The 23,698-nt window shown below is 44.3% G+C and overlaps 1 protein-coding gene across 3 annotated transcripts in view; it reads right to left on the bottom strand.

Moving 5' to 3' along the window:
- LOC126263227 (tudor domain-containing protein 7A-like) overlaps positions 1 to 23,698 on the bottom strand; it is a 212,706-nt gene that overhangs the window by 129,857 nt on the left and 59,151 nt on the right. For all 3 annotated transcript variants that reach the window (XM_049960324.1, XM_049960313.1, XM_049960320.1), the window contains exon 9: positions 11,995 to 12,177. In XM_049960324.1, the coding sequence (XP_049816281.1) occupies positions 11,995 to 12,177 (183 nt within the window). The remainder of the gene's footprint in view (positions 1 to 11,994; positions 12,178 to 23,698) is intronic.

The following is a 23,698-nucleotide window of genomic DNA, read 5'->3' on the forward strand; positions in this document are numbered from 1 at the left end:
AGATTTCCCTCCCTACCACAAAGGAGGCAGATGTGTTCTGGGGGCCCAGTGAGCCCACTGTTCGCAGCAGTGTGTGGTACGACTGGTACCTGTGATGGCGATGGTAATGTCGTTGCAGCATATGTGGACGTCAGACGAATGGTTGTAATAGTTCAAATTACCATTTAGCCTCTAGGTAAGTCATCGGCCCAGGGTCTTGTACTCCTTAATTTTCCGCTCCTTTTGGAGTACCGTGCAGTCTGGTGAGCAGGTGGAGTCCTGGTCTCCACAGTTGATACAAGTGGGAGGAGGCGCAGAGGTAGCATCTGGATGCAGTGGACGTCCACAGTCTCAATGTGTGGCATTGGATGTGCAGCGGAAAGGCATGTGCCCAAATTTTCAGCACTCAAGGCACAGCATAGGGGGAAGGAAGTACGGTTTAAATCAAAGCGGTAAACCATCACCTTAACCTTTTCAGGCAGTGAATCACCCTCAAAGGTCAAGATGAAGGCACCGGTAGCAACCCTGTTGTCTTTGGCTCCCCTGTAAATACGCCAGATGAAATGAACACCCCGCTGTTCTAGACTGGCGCGGAGCTCGTCGTCAGACTGCAAGAAGAGGTCGCGATGGAAAATAATCCCTTGGACCATGTTGACGCTTTTATGGGGAGTGATGGGAACAGGAATATCATCCAGCTGGTCACAAGCGATTAACGCCCGGGATTGAGCTGGGGATGCTGTCTTAATCAAGACTGCACTGCTTCTCATCTTTATCAGCACTGTCACTTCCTCAAACGTATCCTCAAGATGTTCAACTAAAAACTGAGGCTTCATGGGGAGAAACGAGCCCCCGTCCATTCTGCTACAGACTAAATATAGAGGCGAATATGACACTCTTCCTTCTGTAGCCCTAAGTTCCTCCCATGGTGCAGCGACGGAGGGAAATGATTTAGGGTCATATCTGTCAGCATTGTACTTGATCTTGCCCTTCTTAGAGACTGCTGATGCCGTACAGTCACCAGCAGGAGATGACTTAGTCCACTTCATTGCAGGTCATCCGCACTGATCCGATCACGGGTTCTCCCCCCGGGTGCCACCCAGCCACAGCAAAGGCCACCTGGCTTGATGGCTGTTGCTGAGAGTCCTGATGCCCCAGGAAGGCAGGCATCTACTCCTTGGCAAATGTGGGGAGTTTACAGCTCAGGCATCAGTAGTGCAATCCCTGCGGTGTGAGGGGGCTACCACCAAATGGGTCCATGACGGCCCCACCACAATGGACTGGCTACCGTGCTGGATATTGAGTGCAGAGAAATCCAATAGTCATTTGGGGGGAGGGGCGGGGGGAGACAGGTGAAGAAAATGACATACTCCGGAAAGTGTCCTCACCCAAATAGTTGAATTGCAGGTGGAGATGCAAAGCCATGACAAGAGGTTCAGAAGATCGAATCTAAGGGCACTATAGGTAACTCGTGCACCACGTAAGGTGTCCTTCCCCATATGGCCCGCACTTCTGTAGAATTTGGAAAGTGGCAGGTCAAACCATAAAATGGAACCTGAACTTATAGGGCCGAAAATTGTGTGACTCCATTTAGTCACCTCTTACGACAGGCAGGAATACCTCGGGCCTATTCTAACCCCTGGACCCGCAGGGGGGAGGGGGGGGGGGGGAGAGAAGAGCGCTTTCTGGTGGAGCTTGCAGAGACTAGATGGTGGCACGACAACACTTCCAGGTGCAGCATCAGGAGACTGTGGGGCACGAAGGGGGTGGGGAGAATGGAAACAAAAGACGAACAGGGAATGGGAGAGACGGCGGATACATTGGCAGAAGGTGGCACACAACGATGGTGAGGGGAAGTGAATAGGTAGGAAGTGATAGGACAGAGGGGGTGGAAACTATTGGGTGGAAGGTGTGATGGAAGTAGGTTAAGGTAGGTTGAAAACAGGATAATTTCGGCATTGGAGAATGTGTTGGTATAACTCTCATCTGCACAGATCAGAAAAACTGGTGGAGGTGGGGAGGATCCAGAAGGCCCAGATCATGAAGCAGGCCACTGAAATCAAGCATATTATATTCGGCTGCATGTTGTGCCACAGGGTGCTCTACCACGCTCTTAGCCACAGTTTAGCAATGGTTGTTGATCCTGGTTGCAGCAAAGGTGGTGTACGACAAGCCTGCTTTCAGAGGTGGTCCAGCCTCTGACAAGGTAGGATAAGCTGTGACAGGAGTGGAATAGAAAGTGCTGAGCTGGTGGATTGTGCAGGTCTTTCATGTGGATCTTCTACAGGGATATGATACTTCTAGCAAAGGGGTTGCGTTTGAGAGTGGCATAGGGACGGACTAGGATGTTGTGAAGGTTGGGAAGGCAACAAAACTCCACTTTAGGAGAAGTGGGAAGGACCTTAGGTACAATGCCCCTCATTTCAGGGCATGATGATACGTGATCAATGTTGAGGAGGACCATGTGGAGCAGATGGGAGGGAAGGTGTTGAGGTTGTGAAGGAATGACGATTGGGTGTCTTGTCCCTGTACCCAGATTACGAAGATGATATCAGTGAATCTGAACCACACCAGGGGTATGCGGTTTTCAGAGGCTAGGAAGGTTTCCTCTAGATGACCCATAAACAGGTTGGCATAGGAGGGTGCCACGCAGGTACCCATGGCTGTGCTGCAGATTTGTCTGTATACCTAGCCTTCGAAGGAGAGGTAATTGTATGTTAGAATGAAGTTAGTAAGGTGCATGAGGAATGAGGTAGTGGGTTTGGAGTCAGATGGACGATGAGAAAGGTAGTGTTCAATAGCGGAAAGACCACGGTATGAAGATTGTAGGTGTATAGGTAAGTGGCATCAACAGTGATCCAGGAGGTAAAGTGGTGGGGATGGTGAAGAGCTGGTGAAGGAAGGGGTTGGTATCTTTGACGTGGGAGACTAGATTTCGAGAAAATGGTTGGAGGTGTTGGACAATGACGACAAATTCTTTCAGTGGTGGCACAATAACCAGCTACAAAGCGACATCCAGGATTGTTGGGTTTGTGGAGTTTGGGGAGCATGTGAACGTTGGTTGTGGAGAATGACAGGGATACGGAGAGAAATACAGACCAGGGAGATATTCTGGGAAGGGCCTAATGTTTTAAGCAGGTATTTGATGTTATTTTGGAATTCTGGGATGGGATCACTATGGCAGAGTTTATAGTTGGAGTAGTCAGATAATTGCTGTAATCACTGGTCAACTATTTATACTGGCATTACTAGCAACCAGCTGTCCATCAGGCTGGACATCCACCATCAAACTGTGGCCAAAAGCAACATGCTTGATTTCAATGGCTGCTCCACCCCCCGCCATCAAGATCCTACTTCGACCACCAACTTTCCGTAACTGCGCAGATGGAAGTTATCCTTACAAGACATTATCTGCTCCCAAAATTATCCCAGTCTCAACCTACAGTAACACACTGCTCCCACACCCTCCGCACTACAGTTTTCACCTCCTCTGTCTCATCACCTCCTCCCTATTCTTGTCTCCCACGCTCTTTGTGTGCCACCCTCTGCCAATGCACCCACTCATCTTTCCCCCCTTCTCTTCTTTTTCGCTCCTTTTTCCCCACCTCCCTGCCCCACAGGCTCCCAACACTGCATCTGTTGGCAATCTAGTCCCTGCACATTCTGCCAGACAGTGTTCCTCTCTTCCCCCACCCTTACATTGCTATTCTTTCCCCTTTCCCAATCCCTCCAGAGTGCTGCCTCCATTCCACATGACAGTTTCATTCCAGGCCAAGCTGCCAGAGCTGACCGACATCTGTATGTGAGGTTTGCTTTCTTGTGTGAATGAGTGGTGAGTGTGTCTTTTTTTTTATGAAGGCTATGGCCGAAAGCTAATGTGTGTGTCTTTTAATTCTGGAACTTAACATGTCATCTTTATGGTAAGTAGCAAACCAACATTTCCTTACGTTGTTGTATGTATTCTTACACACATTTTCTTCTATCCAGCTCCCCTCACAGTTACCTAAAAGCTTCATTTGCCAATTTCCGCATCATCTCCATTTCCCCCACACCCTCCCACTGACAATGGACCTCTGCTATATCTTTCTGCACCAGTTTCGAAAAATATCCCTTTCCCTCACTAAAACCCAGTCCCACTTTCTGTTCCTCAAATGCTGCCTAAGCCATAGAATCCCCTTCCTTCCCCTCAGTGTGGTAACCATAAAAGTTCCTTCTCTGGATCCCAGCCCTGCTTTCACAATGACCTCCACCTTCACCTTGCTCTCCAGGAGCAGGAGTAGCATTCTAGACACCACTTACATATGTTATCTAACCTGTCGGCATCCTACTACCACCTCGGGACACCACTATCCAACTCGTATCCTACCCACAATGCTGCTCCTTATCGAACCCTCACAACCTCCAGACCATGGCTAGTTTACCTTTTCAACCTGCCACATCCCCCAGGACTCCACTAAATCCAGAACCGAAATGCTCTCTTAACACTATTGTTAACCTTTCCATGAAAACCCTCAGCCCCACAGGAAGGTTCAGTCGCATCCAAAGGCCTCATCTTCAGTCCTATGCCTGAACTTAACTATGTTGGACTTGTCGAAGGCTCATTCTCATTTTCCCGATCCCTGCAATGGAAACATTTCTTTGCCACCTATCTCTCCAACCAAAGCCAACCTTATCCCAACACTGAACCCTGCCTCTCTCAGTTCACACCACCATCCAGCTGTGATCCAACCACCGCCACTCCCATCCAACCGCACCTTGGTCACGTTGCAGGAATTCCTTACCTCCAACTTAGCCTCACCATCCTTCCTCGGGTCCATTCCGAAGAACATCAGCCTTCCAGCCAAAGAAGGGACAGCTATTCACAACCTAAAAAAAAATTCTGATCTAATCAACCTACCTGCAGATGAACATTACACAACTATGTTATGAATCACAGCGACTACCTGGCAGAAGGCCACTGCCGATTATCCGACAACTCCACCTATAAACTCGGCCAGGGTGATCTCATCCCAGAACTCTAACATAACCTCAAATCCCTGCTTAAAGCCTTAGGCTCTAACCTGAACCCATTCCCCATTAAGACACCCTGCACGCTCACCTTCTACACATTCCCCAAAGACCACAATCCCAAAAATCCTGGACGCCCCATTTTGACTGGTTATTGTTCCCCCACTGAAGAATTTCAACATTCACTGACTAACACCTCCAGCCAATGACCCAAAATCTAACCTCCCATGACAAAAGACACCAAACACTTCCTTTGCCAACTCTCCACCTTCCCCACCATCTGAAAGTATCTTGGATCCAAACTCGTGACTGTTAACGTCTCTTCCCTACACACCAAATAGCCTCATAATCAGGATCTTGCCACTATTGAACACTATCTCACCAACGTCCTTCAGACTCCAAGCCCACATACCTTACTAACTTCATCCTAACAAACAACTGCTTATCCTCTGAAGGGTAGGTATACAACCAAATGCGCAGCACAGCCATGGGGATACACACGGCACCATCCTATGCCAATCTGTTTATGGACAGTCTAAAGGAATCCTTCTTAGCTTCCAAAAACCACAAACCCCACGTCTGGTTCAGCTTCATATATTGATATCTTTACAATCCGGGCTTGGGCCGAGACACACTATCCTCATTCCTTCACAAGCTCAAAACCTTCTCTCCCAACTGCTCTAACTCGTCCTCCTCACCCCAGTATGCCACCTTCCTAGAAGTTGATCACCTCCACCTCCACCTCATACCTGGTGGCTCCATCCACGTCTATGTCCACATTAAACCCATCAATCAACAACAATACCTGCATTTCGACAGCTGCCATTCCTTGCCCAGCAAAAATAAATAATAGTAAAAAAAAGTCACTCATGTAGCGCATGGCCACCTGGAGATGGCGAAACTGCTGAGAGAACAATTCCATTTTCCCAGTATGCTGTAGGTCTCACCAATGCCTTCACAGACAAGCACTATCCCCTGACCTAGTTCACAAACAGGTCTGCTGTACCATTTCCCTACATCCCACAGAGTACACTTTTCGTTGCCCAGTACCACGCTGTAAGGAACAGGTGAACCACATCCTTTGCCTGGGCTTCGATTACCTATCATCATGCCGTGAAGTGAGGGCAATCATACCCAAGATCCTTCCAACGTCTCCTAAAGTGGTGTTCCATTGCCCACCCACCTCCACAACTTTGTAGTCCTTCCCTATGCCACTCCCAATCTCAACCCCTTGCCACAAGGATCCTATCCCTGTGGAAGACCGATTTGCAAAACCTGCCCTACCCACTCCCTCACACTTTCTATTCCAGTCCTGTCCTGCCCTACCACATCAGAGGCTGGGTCACCTGCGAAAGCAGTCATGTCATATACCAGCTCTATTACAATCATTGCACAGCTTTCTATATTGGTACGACTACCAACAAGCTACCAGGATGAATGGCCATTACCAAACTGTGGCCAAGATCACAGTAGACCACCCTGTGGCACAACATGCAGCTGAATGTAACATGCTTATTTCAATGGCTGCTTCACAACCTGGGCTATCTGGAGCCCACCCTACAACACCAGTTTTTTTCAGAAATGTGCAGACAGGAGTGATGCTTCCAACACATTCTCCACTCCCAAAATTATCCTGGCCTGAACCTATGGAGATAACTGCCACTACAGGCTCCACCGAACAGTTTCTACCTCATATTCACAACTCTGCACCCTCACAGAATGCCACCCTCCGCCAATACACCCACCCATCTTCCCCATTCCTTATCCTCTCCTTTTTTGCTCCCCATCCCCGCCACACAGCTTCCTGGCCCTGGGCCTGGCGTCTTGTCTTGCCTCCATCTACCTATACATGCTCAATCAGAAAGCACTCTTCTCCACCCTCACACATATCCTGCTACCCCTCCCCATTCCCTGTCCCACTCCAGATTGTCGATCAACATGTCGGCTGCATTCCGGTCTGAGCTGCCACAGGTGTGAGATGGTCACGTGCACATCAGGTGTGCTTGCGCGCGCGTGTGTGTGTGTGTGTGTGTGTGTGTGTGTGTGTGTGTGTGTGTGTTTTCTTTTCTGAAGAAGCTGAATGCATAAGTCTTTTCATTGTGCCCGTCTGTAACTCAATGTGTCATCTTTATGTTGAGTAGCTATCATTTTCCTAATATTGTTGATATTCCAACCTGGAGTCTGCGTTGTTTTCACTTTCAGGGATGACTGAGAAGGCGAAGGGATCCTGCTCCGGAAAAGTCCAAGTTGAATTCTGTAAGCAAAAATTGTTCTGATACTACTCACAGTGGACCTCTTCTACTGCAAACTCTTTGATTTTCATATTTTGGGAACAGTAGTAGTAAACGAGAAAAACTGTCTGGTAAATGTGTACTCTAAAAATCATATCTTAAGAGCTATGAGCAATTGTTTAGTAGAAAAGATGTGTTTCACGGTAGCGAAGTTGAACAATTGCTCATACCTCTTAAGGTATCCTGTATGCGCAAATATAGTCCACGTGCAAATATACGCTGCACCTAAACTTTTGACACAAGTTTATAATAAAAAGTAAACCTTCAATATAGGCCACACCACTAAGTCTACGAGAAAGTTCCTTTAGCCAGTACTTTGAGTTGCATCTCTGTCAAGCCCCTTTTCCAACATTCACATTACTACAATGAAACTCAAGTTGACAGAATAGAATGGTCTGCTATAATGTAGCTTCACTCACCCTCCTGCTAGGTGGCAGGCAGTCTACACCTGGTATGTGTGTCAGGGAGATATTGGATTTATTGGGAGGTCTGGTGACATGACTAATTCAAGGGACAGAGTAAGAAAGTTGAGGGCGAGTGAAAAGTTGACATGAGCAATGTTGGGAAAGGAGCATACAAGTTACATGGTGAAATTTGCAGCTCAAGTTATCAGCTACGCAAAGGAACAGGGAAAGCGGGAAGTTGTATGCATATTTCATGTTAGGGGGGGAAAAAAATCATTGGTGTGTAACCAAACAGAAGCTCCTAAATACTTTGGAAAGTCGGTGTAAATATCCAACTGTTGAAAATGACTTGCTCAACTTTGTAATTCAAAACAAAAAATGTTGATAAGCCGTTACAACAGAAATAATCCAAATAGAAGGCTGCAAACTAGCACGCAGAAGAAATATTTTGCCAGTAGAACTCTGCCCAACCTCTTTGCCTCTATATATGTCTGCTTGTGTCTGTGTGTGTGTGTGTGTGTGTGTGTGTGTGTGTGTGTGTGTGTGTGCGCGCACGCGCGCGAGAGAGAGAGAGTGTATACCCGTCCTTTTTTCCCCCTAAGGTAAGTCTTTCCGCTCCCAGGATTGGAATGACTCCTTACCCTCTCCCTTAAAACCCAAATCCTTTCATCTTTCCCTCTCCTTCCCTCTTTCCTGACGAGGCAACCGTTGGTTGCGAAAGCTAGAATTTTGTGTGTATGTTTGTGTTTGTTTGTGTGTCTATCGACGTGCCAGCGCTTTCGTTTGGTAAACTGTTGCCTCATCAGGAAAGAGGGAAGGAGAGGGAAAGACGAAAGGATGTGGGTTTTAAGGGAGAGGGTAAGGAGTCATTCCAATCCCGGGAGCGGAAAGACTTACCTTAGGGGGAAAAAAGGACGGGTATACACTTGCACACACACACATATCCATCCACACATATACAGACATCCATCCTTCATGAAATCCTCCCCACTCCACCAAGAGTGTCTTTCCGCCATCCACCTAACCTTCGTAACCTGTTAATTCATCCCTATGAAATCCCCAAACCACCTTCCCTACCCTCTGGCTCCTATCCTTTTGTGTGTATGTTTGTGTTTGTTTGTGTGTCTATCGACCTGCCAGCGCTTTCGTACGGTAAGTCACATCGTCTTTGTATGTATATATATATATATATATATATATATATATATATATATATATATATATATATATATATATCTAAAAAGAAAGATGATGAGACTTACCAAACAAAAGCGCTGGCAGGTCGATAGACACACAAACAAACACAAATATACACACAAAATTCAAGCTTTCGCAACAAACTGTTGCCTCATCAGGAAAGAGGGAAGGAGAGGGAAAGACGAAAGGATGTGGGTTTTAAGGGAGAGGGTAAGGAGTCATTCCAATCCCGGGAGCGGAAAGACTTACCTTAGGGGGAAAAAAGGACAGGTATACACTCGCACACACACACATATCCATCCACACATACAGACACAAGCAGACATATTTAAATATGTCTGCTTGTGTCTGTATGTGTGGATGGATATGTGTGTGTGTGCGAGTGTATACCTGTCCTTTTTTCCCCCTAAGGTAAGTCTTTCCGCTCCCGGGATTGGAATGACTCCTTACCCTCTCCCTTAAAACCCACATCCTTTCGTCTTTCCCTCTCCTTCCCTCTTTCCTGATGAGGCAACAGTTTGTTGCGAAAGCTTGAATTTTGTGTGTATATTTGTGTTTGTTTGTGTGTCTATCGACCTGCCAGCGCTTTTGTTTGGTAAGTCTCATCATCTTTCTTTTTAGATATATTTTTTCCACGTGGAATGTTTCCCTCTGTTATATATATATATATATATATATATATATATGGGCTTGTGTCTGTATATATATGGGCTTGTGTCTGTATGTGTGGATGGATATGTGTGTGTGTGCGAGTGTATACCTGTCCTTTTTTCCCCCGAAGGTAAGTCTTTCCGCTCCCGGGATTGGAATGACTCCTTACCCTCTCCCTTAAAACCCACATCCTTTCGTCTTTCCCCCTCCTTCCCTCTTTCCTGATGAGGCAACAGTTTGTTGCGAAAGCTTGAATTTTGTGTGTATATTTGTGTTTGTTTGTGTGTCTATCGACCTGCCAGCGCTTTTGTTTGGTAAGTCTCATCATCTTTCTTTTTATATATAAACTGAATTTCAAATCATCTTGGCGGGAAGTAAAATATACACACCTTTAGAAGTAGCAGAACTGTTTCCAAATACCCTTAACAATAAGACTGATTTACGCACTAACTGCAATGTATTCTGTAGCAAAGAGTAGTTTCATCTAATTCATCATCAAATTTAAACCACATCTAATCCAAAACACCTCTAATCTAAATCTAACCTAAAACACACCTACTCTACAACACACCTACTCTACAACACACCTACTCTACAACACACCTACTCTACAACACACCTACTCTACAACACACCTACTCTACAACACACCTACTCTACAACACACCTACTCTACAACACACCTACTCTACAACACACCTACTCTACAACACACCTACTCTACAACACACCTACTCTACAACACACCTACTCTACAACACACCTACTCTACAACACACCTACTCTACAACACACCTACTCTACAACACATGTCATTCAAATGCATGTATCATTTCTGTGATATGGAATCTCGTGTTACGTACATCTGCTTCTGTTTACAAGCATGCATTGAACACACTGTCATCTGCTAACAATGGTTGGCTATGCTGGCTGCACTAAAACAGCTGTCAATATTGACTTGAGGTCATTCAATTTATATCAAAAAAGCAACTTGCATTAGTCACAACACTGTGGTTCTTTAGAAAGTGAACAAGATGTACGAACAAGTTAACACAGTTTTGTGAGAAAGTCACTTTTCTTTTCTTAAGAACAGCTCTTGTATTAAGCTTTTCAATCCACAATATATGTGTACGTTTCATTTACAAATTGACGATTTATGATCTGATGGTGGAAAACTTCAATTATAGGCCACACCATGATTTTTCAAACAACTAATTAGGGAAAAAAGTGTGATCTATACTCGCAAAAATATGGCATCCATTTTAGTCACTTATGCCAATAACATAAAGTGATATGAATAGGAACCAGTATAAAGAAGGTCCACATATTACAGATGAGAGGAGGAGAGAAAAATGTAACCGTAAGAATGAAGAAATTCTGGGAAGAGAGGAAAAGGAAGGCCAAGAAGTGTTGAGTTTTACACGGTCCAATTTGGAAGGAGGAAGAATAAAACTGACTTCACAGACCAATATTGAAAAATAAAGATTAAAACTGACCAATCTGAAAAACATTGACTTTTATCAATTTTACTGGCCATTTTCCATTGCTGCTGCTGCTGTTGCTGCTACTACCATCACCATCAGAACTACTAGTTCAAAAATATGAAGGCCACATAAGGGATCTGATAAAAATTATTAAATGTGGCTGTGTAATGATGATACAGAGATTTGCGCCTTCTGCCTTACAAAATGACATTTTTTCTATTTTAGTAGGCATCACTTCATCTTGCGCACTTGAAACAACTAGCCAGTTTTGAAGTGAAGTCTGTTCATTTCCTCTCACCAATTACAGGGATGAAGGATGTAGGCAATACTATCAAAACATGAACTGATCCCTAGTTGATATAGAAATGTAACAGAACTAGCAGAGGAAGGAGTAGTCATTGCAGACCAGATTTCGAGAGAGAGAGATAGATAGATAGAGAGATAGAGCAATGATCATTTACAAAACCTGCTCGACATTCTACATTTGTATCAGTTGTCAGGATGAGCCATCACAAACTGTCTACACTGGTAACTTTATCTACCCACTGGTAACTTTATCTACCATGTCACCAGTGGTGTATAGCAGCAAAGGAGAGTCACAGAGTCTTAAGAAATAAATCATAAAGTTGTGTTCTAGAACACAAAAATGTGAGATGGGAACTGTGATTCCCATTTGTTACTGTAGGAAAGGAAGTTGTCAGCAAAATACTAGGTGGTGCATTACATGGGTAGTCCGACTATTTTCCAAGCTTTAACTGCATCCTTATACTCTGACGTGTTCCATAAAAATCAATTAACTGGTAGTGAAAGAGCAGTTTAATACAGACATTTTAAGTCATATTTCTTCATTAGTCTACTACAGTATAATGCTTCTGTAAGAAAAATTTCAAAGGCACTTTTTACTTCATAGAAAAATGTTCTTGTCACCTTTGTTTTAAAGACAATTTTCCTACTAGTTGTTAACAAAGATCTCATACATAATACCTGTGCTTCTTGTGAAGCCTGTACTGGCCACAGAATTGTCTTTCCTGCTATCGTATCCATGGATATGGTTGGGCAGTTACTAATTATTTTCTCCCAGTTGTCAGGAAGAGATTCACTATGCCTTTTTGTATACTCCACAGGAACTTGTGTAATGAACAGTCCACTCTCGTAATCTTTAACTATCTGCAAATACAAAATAAAGTAACATTCTTAAAACTGATCTCCTTTTAATGTTAGTAACTTGAACATTAACTTTGTTGGTACACAGATGTACTCGGAATTTTTAAAAATACAACTTTCAAAATGCAAGCATTCTAAGATGATTATATAGGAAACATGCATGGGAAACATAAAATCAATTATTAAATAACTGAAGAGTAAAAATTCACATAGGTGTGGCGAAACATCAAGTGGACTCGCAGTCACTTGAGCAATTTTTTTCAGACATCCAGTGAAATCACATTAACAAATGAGAGGAAGAGAGTAATCACACAATTACAGGCCAATATCCTTGCTATAAGTATTATCAAAAGTCTTGGAGATGGCAATGTGTTGTTGTTGTTGTTGTTGTTGTTGTTGTGGTCTTCAGTCCTGAGACTGGTTTGATGCAGCTCTCCATGCTACTCTATCCTGTGCAAGCTTCTTCATCTCCCAGTACCTATCGCAACCTACATCCTTCTGAATCTGCTTAGTGTATTCATCTCTTGGTCTCCCTCCATGATTTTTACCCTCCACGCTGCCCTCCAGTACTAAATTGATGATCCCTTGATGCCTCAGAACATGTCATACCAACCAATCCCTTCTTCTGGTCAAGTTGTGCCACAAACTTCTCTTCTCGCCAATCCTATTCAATACTTCCTCATTAGTTACGTGATCTACCCATCTAATCTTCAGCATTCTTCTGTAGCACCACATTTCAAAAGCTATTCTCTTCTTGTCCAAACTATTTATCGTCCATGTTTCACTTCCATACATGGCTACACTCCATACAAATACTTTCAGAAATGATTTCCTGACACTTCAATCTATACTCGATGTTAACAAATTTCCTTTCCATTGCCAGTCTACATTTTATATCCTCTCTACTTCAACCGTCATCAGTTATTTTGCTCCCCAAATAGCAAAACTCCTTTACTACTTTAAGTGTCTCATTTCCTAATCTAATTCCCTCAGCATCACCCGACTTAATTCGACTACATTCCATTATCCTCGTTTTGCTTTTGTTGATGTTCACCTTATATCCTCCTTTCAAGACACCTATCCATACCATTCAACTGCTCTTCCAAGTCCAAGAATTACAATGTCATCGGCGAACCTCAAAGTTTTTATTTCTTCTCCATGGATCTTAATACCTACTCCGAATTTTTCTTTTGTTTCCTTCACTGCTTGCTCAATATACAGATGAATAACATCGGGGAGAGGCTACAACCCTGTCTCACTCCCTTCCCAACCACTGCTTCCCTTTCATGTCCCTCTACTCTTATAACTGCCATCTGGTTTCTGTACAAATTGTAAATAGCCTTTCGCTCCCTGTATTTTACCCCTGCCACCTTCAGAATTTGAAAGAGAGTATTCCAGTCCACATTGTCAAAAGCTTTCTCTAAGTCTACAAATGCTAGAAACGTAGGTTTGCCTTTTCTTAATCTAGCTTCTAAGATAAGTCGTAGGGTCAATTTTGCCTCACGTGTTCCAATATTTCTACGGAACCCAAACTGACCTTTCCCGAGGTCAGCTTCTACCAGTTTTTCCATTCGTCTGTAAAGAACTCGCGTTAGTATTTTGCAGCCATGACTTATTAAACTGATAGTTCGGTAATTTTCACATCTGTCTACACCTGCTTTCTTTGGGATTGGAATTATTATATTCTTCTTGAAGTCTGTGGGTATTTCGCCTGTCTCATACATCTTGCTCACCAGATGGTAGAGTTTTGTCATGACTGGCTCTCCCAAGGCCATCAGTAGTTCTAATGGAATGTTGTCTACTCCCGGGGCCTTGTTTCGACTCAGGTCTTTCAGTGCTCTGTCAAACTCTTCATGCAGTATCTTATCTCCCATTTCATCTTCATATACATCCTCTTCCATTTCCATAATATTGTCCTCAAGGACATCACCCTTGTATAAACCCTCTATATACTCCTTCCACCTTTCTGCTTTCCCTTCTTTGCTTAGAACTGGGTTGCCATCTGAGCTCTTGATATTCATACAAGTGGTTCTCTTCTCTCCAAAGGTCTCTTTAATTTTCCTGTAGGCAGTATCTATCTTAACCCTGGTGAGACAAGCCTCTACATTCTTACATTTGTCCTCTAGCCATCCCTGCTTAGCCATTTTGCACTTCCTGTCGATCTCATTTTTGAGACATTTGTATTCCTTTTTGCCTGCTTCATTTACTGCATTTTTATATTTTCTCCTTTCATCAATTAAATTCAATATTTCTTCTGTTACCCAAGGATTTCTATTAGCCCTCGTCTTTTTACCTACTTGATCCTCTGCTGCCTTCACTACTTCATCCCTCAGAGCTACCCATTCTTCTTCTACTGTATTTCTTTCCCCCATTCCTGTCAGTTGTTCCCTTATGCTCTCCCTGAAACTCTGTACAACCTCTGGTTCTTTCAATTTATCCAGGTCCCACCTCCTTAAATTCACACCTTTTTGCAGTTTCTTCAGTTTTAATCTACAGATCATAACGAATAGATTGTGGTCTGAGTCCACATCTGCCCCTGGAAACGTCTTACAATTTAAAACCTGGCTCCTAAATCTCTGTCTTACCATTATATAATCTATCTGAAACCTTTTAGTGTCTCCAGGCTTCTTCCATGTATACAACCTTCTTTCATGATTCTTGAACCAAGTGTTAGCTATGATTAAGTTATGCTCTGTGCAAAATTCTACCAGGCGGCTTCCTCTTTCATTTCTTATCTCCAATCCATATTCACCTACTATGTTTCCTTCTCTCCCTTTTCCTACTGCCGAATTCCAGTCACCCATGACTATTAAATTTCCGTCTCCCTTGACTATCTGGATAATTTCTTTTATTTCATCATACATTTCTTCAATTTCTTCGTCATCTGCAGAGCTAGTTGGCATATAAACTTGTACTACAGTGGTAGGCGTGCGCTTCGTATCTATCTTGGCCACAATAATGCGTTCACTATGCTGTTTGTAGTAGCTTACCCGCATTCCTATTGTCCTATTCATTATTAAACCTACTCCTGCATTACCCCTATTTGATTTTGTGTTTATAACCCTGTAGTCACCTGACCAAAAGTCTTGTTCCTCCTGCCACCGAACTTTACAAATTGCCACTATATCTAATTTTAACCTATCTAACTTTAACCTATCCATTTCCCTATCCTCTTGAGTAGTCCCCGCCCGGAGATCCGAATAGGTGACTATTTTACCTCCAGAATATTTTACCCAAGAGGGCACCATCATCATTTAACCATACAGTAAAGCTGCATGCCCTCGGGAAAAATTACGGCAATAGTTTCCCCTTGCTTTCAGCCGTTCACAGTACCAGCACAGCAAGGCCATTTTGGTTAGTGTTACAAGGCCAGATCGGTCAATCATCCAGACTGTTGCCCTTGCAACTACTGAAAAGGCTGCTGCCCCTCTTCAGGAACCACACGTTTGTCTGGCCTCTCAACAGATACCCCTCCGTTGTGGTTGCACCTACGGTACGGCTATCTGTATCGCTGAGGCACACAAGCCTCCCCACCAATGGCAAGGTCCATGGTTCATTAGGGGAGGGGGGGAGGGGGGGCGGCAATGTGTAAGACAGTAGTAACCTGTTTCATATTGTTCTACTGTTGTTGACTTTAGTCTGAAGGATGATTTGATCTGAAAAGCTTCAGCAACCTGCTTTCATGTGAAATATCACCCATCACAATCTCTTAGTGTCATTTTTCATGGTTAGGGTGTAAAGGAGGGATACTTTGTGTGATGCTGTTGGTATACTGTCATTTTTGCTTGGGAAGTATTGTTATTTTAATGAAATAATTATTTCCGAAGATTTCGTTTTAAATTCCTGCTGACTCCCATGGAGGAGGAGGAGGAGGAGGAGTAGATAAAAGAAGAAAAAGTACTATAGATCCACTCTACTTTGTGGCCATATTCTGTAACATACGGCTACTCAGAAACTGCTTTCTGTACACCAACAACATTTTAATTTTTTCTCTATAATAATCTGCATCAACTGCATATCTTTTGAAAGAATTCACCAAATGTCACAGTTCTGCAATAACAGTTCCCTTGTGTTTACGCTGTCACGTCCCAACCTGATTTGCAGGCTGCCATCAATCACCGACAAGCTGGATTGACCACAAATAGCTTCTTTCCTAGCCTCCCCCTTCTGTTATGATGCCTATTATATTCTAGGTCCAATAAAGTTTCTAAAACATCGCCAAGGCTCCTGCCCTGCAACCACTCACAGCCTGCTGGACTGGAATAGCTGCCAGCCAGGAAACCAGAAGAGTGTAGTCATCCTCTCTATTGGTGTTGTAAGGCTGCTTAATATTTTCAAGCGTCTCTCGAATTTTGCAATGCCGCATCCACACCTCTTTTGTGAGCACATGGGCTTCCTGCAAAAAGATATGCTGTCCAGTCACAGTGGTGGTCAACTATCATTGATTTATCACGCTGTGCTAATAGCACATAGCGATCATAATCTGCTGCTCATGAACTAAGTGGTCTCCCTGTATCCCCTATGTAGGCGGCTCTGCACTCACAATGTAGTTCATATACTTTTGCCATAATTAATTTGTTGACTGCATCCTTGGTGGAACCTATCATGCTGCAGATCTTGTGGCTGGTGCAGAAAATCGGTTTCAACCTCAACAGCAGAGGATGTTGCCTGCCATTCACTGACACCCTTCACATATGGTAAAGTGCGCTAGTGGAAGCTTCTCTTCATTGTCCTTTTCTCCAGAAGGCCGTGTAATACGGTCAAAATGTTGGTTTTAAGTTTTACACTCCTGGAAATGGAAAAAAGAACACATTGACACCGGTGTGTCAGACCCACCATACTTGCTCCGGACACTGCGAGAGGGCTGTACAAGCAATGATCACACGCACGGCACAGCGGACAAACCAGGAACCGCGGTGTTGGCCGTCGAATGGCGCTAGCTGCGCAGCATTTGTGCACCGCCGCCGTCAGTGTCAGCTAGTTTGCCGTGGCATACGGAGCTCCATCGCAGTCTTTAACATTGGTAGCATGCCGCGACAGCGTGGACGTGAACCGTATGTGCAGTTGACGGACTTTGAGCGATGGCGTATAGTGGGCATGCGGGAGGCCGGGTGGACGTACCGCCGAATTGCTCAACACGTGGGGCGTGAGGTCTCCACAGTACATCGATGTTGTCGCCAGTGGTCGGCGGAAGGTGCACGTGCCCGTCGACCTGGGACCGGACCGCAGCGACGCACGGATGCACGCCAAGACTGTAGGATCCTACGCAGTGCCGTAGGGGACCGCACCGCCACTTCCCAGCAAATTAGGGACACTGGTGCTCCTGGGGTATCGGCGAGGACCATTCGCAACTGTCTCCATGAAGCTGGGCTACAGTCCCGCACACCGTTAGGCCGTCTTCCGGTCACGCCCCAACATCGTGCAGCCCGCCTCCAGTGGTGTCGCGACAGGCGTGAATGGAGGGACGAATGGAGACGTGTCGTCTTCAGCGATGAGAGTCGCTTCTGCCTTGGTGCCAATGATGGTCGTATGCGTGTTTGGCGCCGTGCAGGTGAGCGCCACAATCAGGACTGCATACGACCGAGGCACACAGGGCCAACACCCGGCACCATGGTGTGGGGAGCGATCTCCTACACTGGCCGTACACCACTGGTGATCGTCGAGGGGACACTGAATAGTGCACGGTACATCCAAACCGTCATCGAACCCATCGTTCTACCATTCCTAGACCGGCAAGGGAACTTGCTGTTCCAACAGGACAATGCACGTCCGCATGTATCCCGTGCCACCCAACGTGCTCTAGAAGGTGTAAGTCAACTACCCTGGCCAGCAAGATCTCCGGATCTGTCCCCCATTGAGCATGTTTGGGACTGGATGAAGCGTCGTCTCACGCGGTCTGCACGTCCAGCACGAACGCTGGTCCAACTGAGGCGCCAGGTGGAAATGGCATGGCAAGCCGTTCCACAGGACTACATCCAGCATCTCTACGATCGTCTCCATGGGAGAATAGCAGCCTGCATTGCTGCGAAAGGTGGATATACACTGTACTAGTGCCGACATTGTGCATGCTCTGTTGCCTGTGTCTATGTGCCTGTGGTTCTGTCAGTGTGATCATGTGATGTATCTGACCCCAGGAATGTGTCAATAAAGTTTCCCCTTCCTGGGACAATGAATTCACGGTGTTCTTATTTCAATTTCCAGGAGTGTATAAAGTATTTTGTACAATGACATGGTACAACACCAAGAGGAATCTTAACCATCATGACACCAGTCGCAGAAGCCTATGTAGTTATATACTTTTGTGATGTTGTTGTTGTTGTTGTTGTCTTCAGTCCTGAGACTGGTTTGATGCAGCTCTCCATGCTACTCTATCCTGTGCAAGCTTCTTCATCTCCCAGTACCTACTGCAACCTACATCCTTCTGAATCTGCTTAGTGTATTCATCTCTTGGTCTCCCTCTACGATTTTTACCCTCATTCTTGTCAAGTTGTGCCACAAACTCCTCTTCTCCCCAATTCTGTTCAATACGTCCTCATTAGTTATGTGATCTACCCATTTAATCTTCAGCATTCTTCTGTAGCACCACATTTCAAAAGCTTCTATTCTCTTCTTGTCCAAACTATTTATCGTCCATGTTTCACTTCCATACATGGCTACACTCCATACAAATACTTTCAGAAACGACTTCCTGACACTTGAATCTATTCTCTATGTTAACAAATTTCTCTTCTTCAGAAACGCTTTCCTTGCCATTGCCAGTCTACATTTTATATCCTCTCTACTTCGACCATCATCAGTTATTTTGCTCCTCAAATATCAAAACTCCTTTACCACTTTAAGTGTCTCATTTCCTAATCTAATTCCCTCAGCATCACCCGACTTAATTCGACTACATTCCATTATCCTCGTTTTGCTTTTGTTGATGTTCATCTTATATCCTCCTTTCAAGGCACTATCCATTCCGTTCAACTGCTCTTCCAAGTCCTTTGCTGTCTCTGACAGAATTACAATGTCATCGGCAAACCTCAAAGTTTTTATTCCTTCTCCATGGATTTTAATACCTACTCTGAATTTTTCTGTTGTTTCCTTTACTGCTTGCTCAATATACAGATTGAATAACATCGGGGAAAGGCTACAACCCTGTCTCACTCCCTTCCCAACCACTGCTTCCCTTTCATGTCCGTCGACTCTTATGACTGCCATCTGGTTTCTGTACAAATTGTAAATAGCCGTTGGCTCCCTGCATTTGACCCCTGCCATCTTTAGAATTTGAAAGAGAGTATTCCAGTCAACATTGTCGAAAGCTTTCTCTAAGTCTACAAATGCTAGAAACATAGATTTGCCTTTCCTTAATCTATTTTCTACGATAAGTCGTCGGGTCAGAATTGCCTCACGTGTTCCAACATTTCTGCGGAATCCAAACTGATCTTTGCCGAGGTCGGCTTCTACCAGTTTTTCCATTCGTCTGTAAAGAATTCGCATTAGTATTTTGCATCTGTGACTTATTAAACTGATAGTTCGATAATTTTCACATCTGTCAACACCTGCTTTCTTTGGGATTGGAATTATTATATTCACACAAAAACAACACAAGTAGTGGTGTGTGCATGTGTGTGGGAGAGGGGGGGGATTTGCATAATGGAGGAGACGCAGTACTTTATAACTTCAAAAAGATGACTACAGTGCAAGAAACGCAGAACAGCGTATATGCAAACATTGCACAAAATACTTATGAAAACATTTGCATTTGAAAATGAGATAAATTCTTGGAAAGCATCACACTAAACATGAAAAAATGTGTAACTGGAGCAGTGTTAAGTTATTTAAATAATGAATGACTACTTCAAGCTTTCCAAAAACAATTAATATGATGAATTACATTAAGTTAAACATTTCTACTTCCCAGACAGTTACCAGTTTTAGTTATGTCTGCAGCTAAACACATCACAAAATTCAGGTAACATTTATTGGGTATCAAACAAGTTCTTGATGAATATTTTGACACATATTACACATATATACTACATACATACATACATACATACATAAACTACAAAAATAAAAAAGGGGATCCTATACATAACTTTTACTGCTTAAAAAATTATTTCCCACATTTTACATTATCCCAAATTTTACACTATTTCTGTAAATCCCTTGAAAAGTGAAAAGCAGGTTTCACTATTATCAGTGAACTACTAATGAAAGTGGCAGGTCATGCTGAAATTTTTGCAGCAGATATTTGTGTCATCTATGTGGAGTGGGTGAGAGGAGGGCGGGGGGTTGATATGGGTGGTGGGGAGCAGTAAGCAGGGTTGGTGAAAGATGGCCAACAAATGGCAGCAGTGTATAGGATAGAAATATGGCAAAATTGAGCTCATGGGCGCAGGCAAAGATAGTTGTGCATGTGCACGATGACTTGGAGGCATGGACTGGGAGGGGGAGACAGAACACAGGAAGAAACAGACTATGAGGTAGAATGTGTGGGTGCATGATGACTGAAGTTTGGGCCTGGTGGCGAGCACAGGTGGCAAGCACGGGTGATGGGCTGAGGCTAAGGAAGATTGAGGCCAAGAGGACTATGGAATCGACAGATGTGTTGCAATGTCCAAGATATATTATACATATAGAGAAGCTGGTGTTGGCGGAAGGACCCAGATGGCATATGGTTAAGCAATCATTGAAATAAAGCATGTTCAAGCATGTTGTGCAAAGCAGTGTGTTCTGAAACTGGATGGACAACTCTGATCTCAATCACCACTTGGCAGTGACGACTCATCAGCATGGAAAGCTGATTGGTAGTCATGTCTGCATTAAATATTGTGCAGTTTACTGTGTAAGTGGTATATTACAAGGAGTACTCAAAAAGAAATGAGCCGGAGGCATAATTACAGAAACCAGTACCTGTATGTTAGAAGTACTGACCCTGACTGTTGAGACACTTGTCCCACTGCAACACAGGGCAGTGAATGGCTGCCTCAGAAAATTCCCGGGGCTGCGATGTTAATCAGTTCCGCACATACAGCTGGTCGTCATCGTCCGAGGTGAATCGTTTGCCTCATAGCTTTTTGAAGGGAACCAAAAATGACGTAATCACAGGGAGAGAGTTCCAGACTGTATGGATGGTAGCAGACAACCTCCCATTTGAATTTCTGCATAAGTGCCGCGACTGTGTTGGTCATATGAGGCTTTGCATTGTCGTGGAGCAGAATGACCCCACGGGTGAGATTGCCTGTTCGTTTTGATTTGATCGCTTGGAAAAGGGTGGTCAAGGTTTGCGAGTAACGCTGGGCATTCACTGTTGTCCTGTGCTGCAGGAAGTGAATCAGAAGGGGGCCGTCTTGGTCCAAGAAGAACGTCAGCATAACCTTTCCTGCACTCGTGTGGATGGCCTTGGCTTTTTGTGGTGGTGGTGACCCTGGATGCTTCCACTGGAGACTTTGTCGTTTTGATTCTGGTTCAAAGTGACGACACCACGATACATCTCCAGCCACCACTCGCGCCAGAAACAAATTCCCTTCCTGAACATAGCGCGCTGCAGATGAGTAAGATAGCGGGCCATTTGACATGCTTCCTGGTGTGGTTGAACACTATGGGGCACCCATTGGGCACATACTTTGCACATGTACAGTCGTTCCTTCATGATGGTGTGAACACTTCCGATACTCAATCAGACAACGGCAGCTATGGGTTTCACTGTCACTTGGCGGTCCTGGGTAATGAGTGCATCCACCAGCTGGACAATGTCATCGGTAATGCAGTGTGGTGTTCCAGACCGTGTATCATCAGCTAATGACAACCGTCCTTCCCTGAAGCGCTTGTGGCATTCCTTGACACTTGCAAAGAACATGCAGTGTTCGCCATACACTTGTGACATTCGTCAATGAATGTCCATTCCTTGTTCCTCCTATTCCTTCCGCTGTCAGAAAACAAACAACACCTCTTTGCTCTTCTGTTGACGCCTCTGTGTTACTGTTTGCAATGCGACTGGCAGTGTTCGACGATTGACACATGCTGGTACTAGCTCTGTATAGTCATGTGATGTGCACGCGTGCTCTCTAACGACGGGCTAACTTCCACACTCTGGTCGGAACCACACCTCGTTACACACGCCACGATATTACCCTCTTGTCACCGGTTTGCACATTCCAGACTCCAGCTCATCTATTTTTTAATGCCCCTTATACATGACAGCTTTCACAGGTGGCCCTCCCTTTGGGAAGAGAAGCCTGTGATGGGACTGGAATAAGATGTGCAGGGTGTATGTACTTCAGAGGTATTGCATCCTAGTTCCACACCTTCTTCCCCGCAATCTGTCTCCTCCATTTTATCCCCCCCCCCCCCCCCCCCCCAATCCACTTCACCATACCCTTGTGTGCTGCACATTACTGCCCCAGCAGTGAAACTACAAAAATGCACTATGCCACCCACCTATCCAATGCACTTGCTAACTTCTGTCTTGTTTATGTGCCTTTCAACAATTCAGTGTCTCTATTATTCAGTGCATTGTTAACTGTACTAATTAAATTATTTACATTCCCCCAGCACTCTCCATTGTCACATCTATATGTGTAATTATGAAACACATGGGATATAATATAAAAGATTTAGCAAATGAAGTAATAGATATCAGCAGTTTGTGGCTTACAGAAAAAAAAAAAGAGTAAAGCTTAACTGTGACAATATACGGTTCATATAGGTTCTGACATCGAACTCTTATGGAAATCAATTTTACAGCCACAAAGCGAACAAATAATTACCCCATAATTTATAACAATGTAATGAAAACTTCTGAATGGAAGTATGTAAAATAAGGGACTGCTGCATGGCACACAGAAACACATAATAGAAAACGGTCAACACTAGCTTTCGGGAAATGACCTGGGGGAGTCTTTGCAAACACTTTTAGACTCTGGCATAAAATGGGGGTGATATGTGACTGCAAGAACTCGGCAAAAGATTTCTCACAGCCTCTGTCACCTCAGTTCTCCAACTTCCTATCTATACTTGGTGCCCTTGTTATGCCCAGCAACTCAGCAGAAGGTTGGGTAACCAACCTCAGCAGGAAACTTGAGTTGGTGAGCTGACAGGATTTGGAGGTCAGTGGAAGGCGCTGGGAAACCACCACTGAAATTACCTGAAGAAAACCCCATGGCCTTGCTTAACACAAAATGTTCTGGAGTTTCAAGTTCCCTCTTTGGATCTCCGGGTGGAACTAGGTTGAGAGAAGCTCATGAAGAGTAAGATGCTGCAACAAGAACTGCAGAGGAACATGGAATGTAAGATCCATGTGTCAAGGAAAATTAGACTTAGTCAGATGAGAAATTGAGAGTATTAACATCGACATGTTGGGAATAAGTGAAATGAAGTGGACTGGCATATGAGGATTTGCTTCAGATGGCCATATGGTATACTATTCTGGAGAATAAGAAAAACAGAAGTGATCGAGCAGACTTCATAGTTAGTGACAGAATAGGAAATGATAAAATGATGTCATCAGATTTCAAGGTTAATCCCTTAATATCAC

The sequence above is a fragment of the Schistocerca nitens genome, chromosome 1 (assembly GCF_023898315.1).
Source record: "Schistocerca nitens isolate TAMUIC-IGC-003100 chromosome 1, iqSchNite1.1, whole genome shotgun sequence".
NCBI classification, from domain to species: domain Eukaryota; kingdom Metazoa; phylum Arthropoda; class Insecta; order Orthoptera; family Acrididae; genus Schistocerca; species Schistocerca nitens.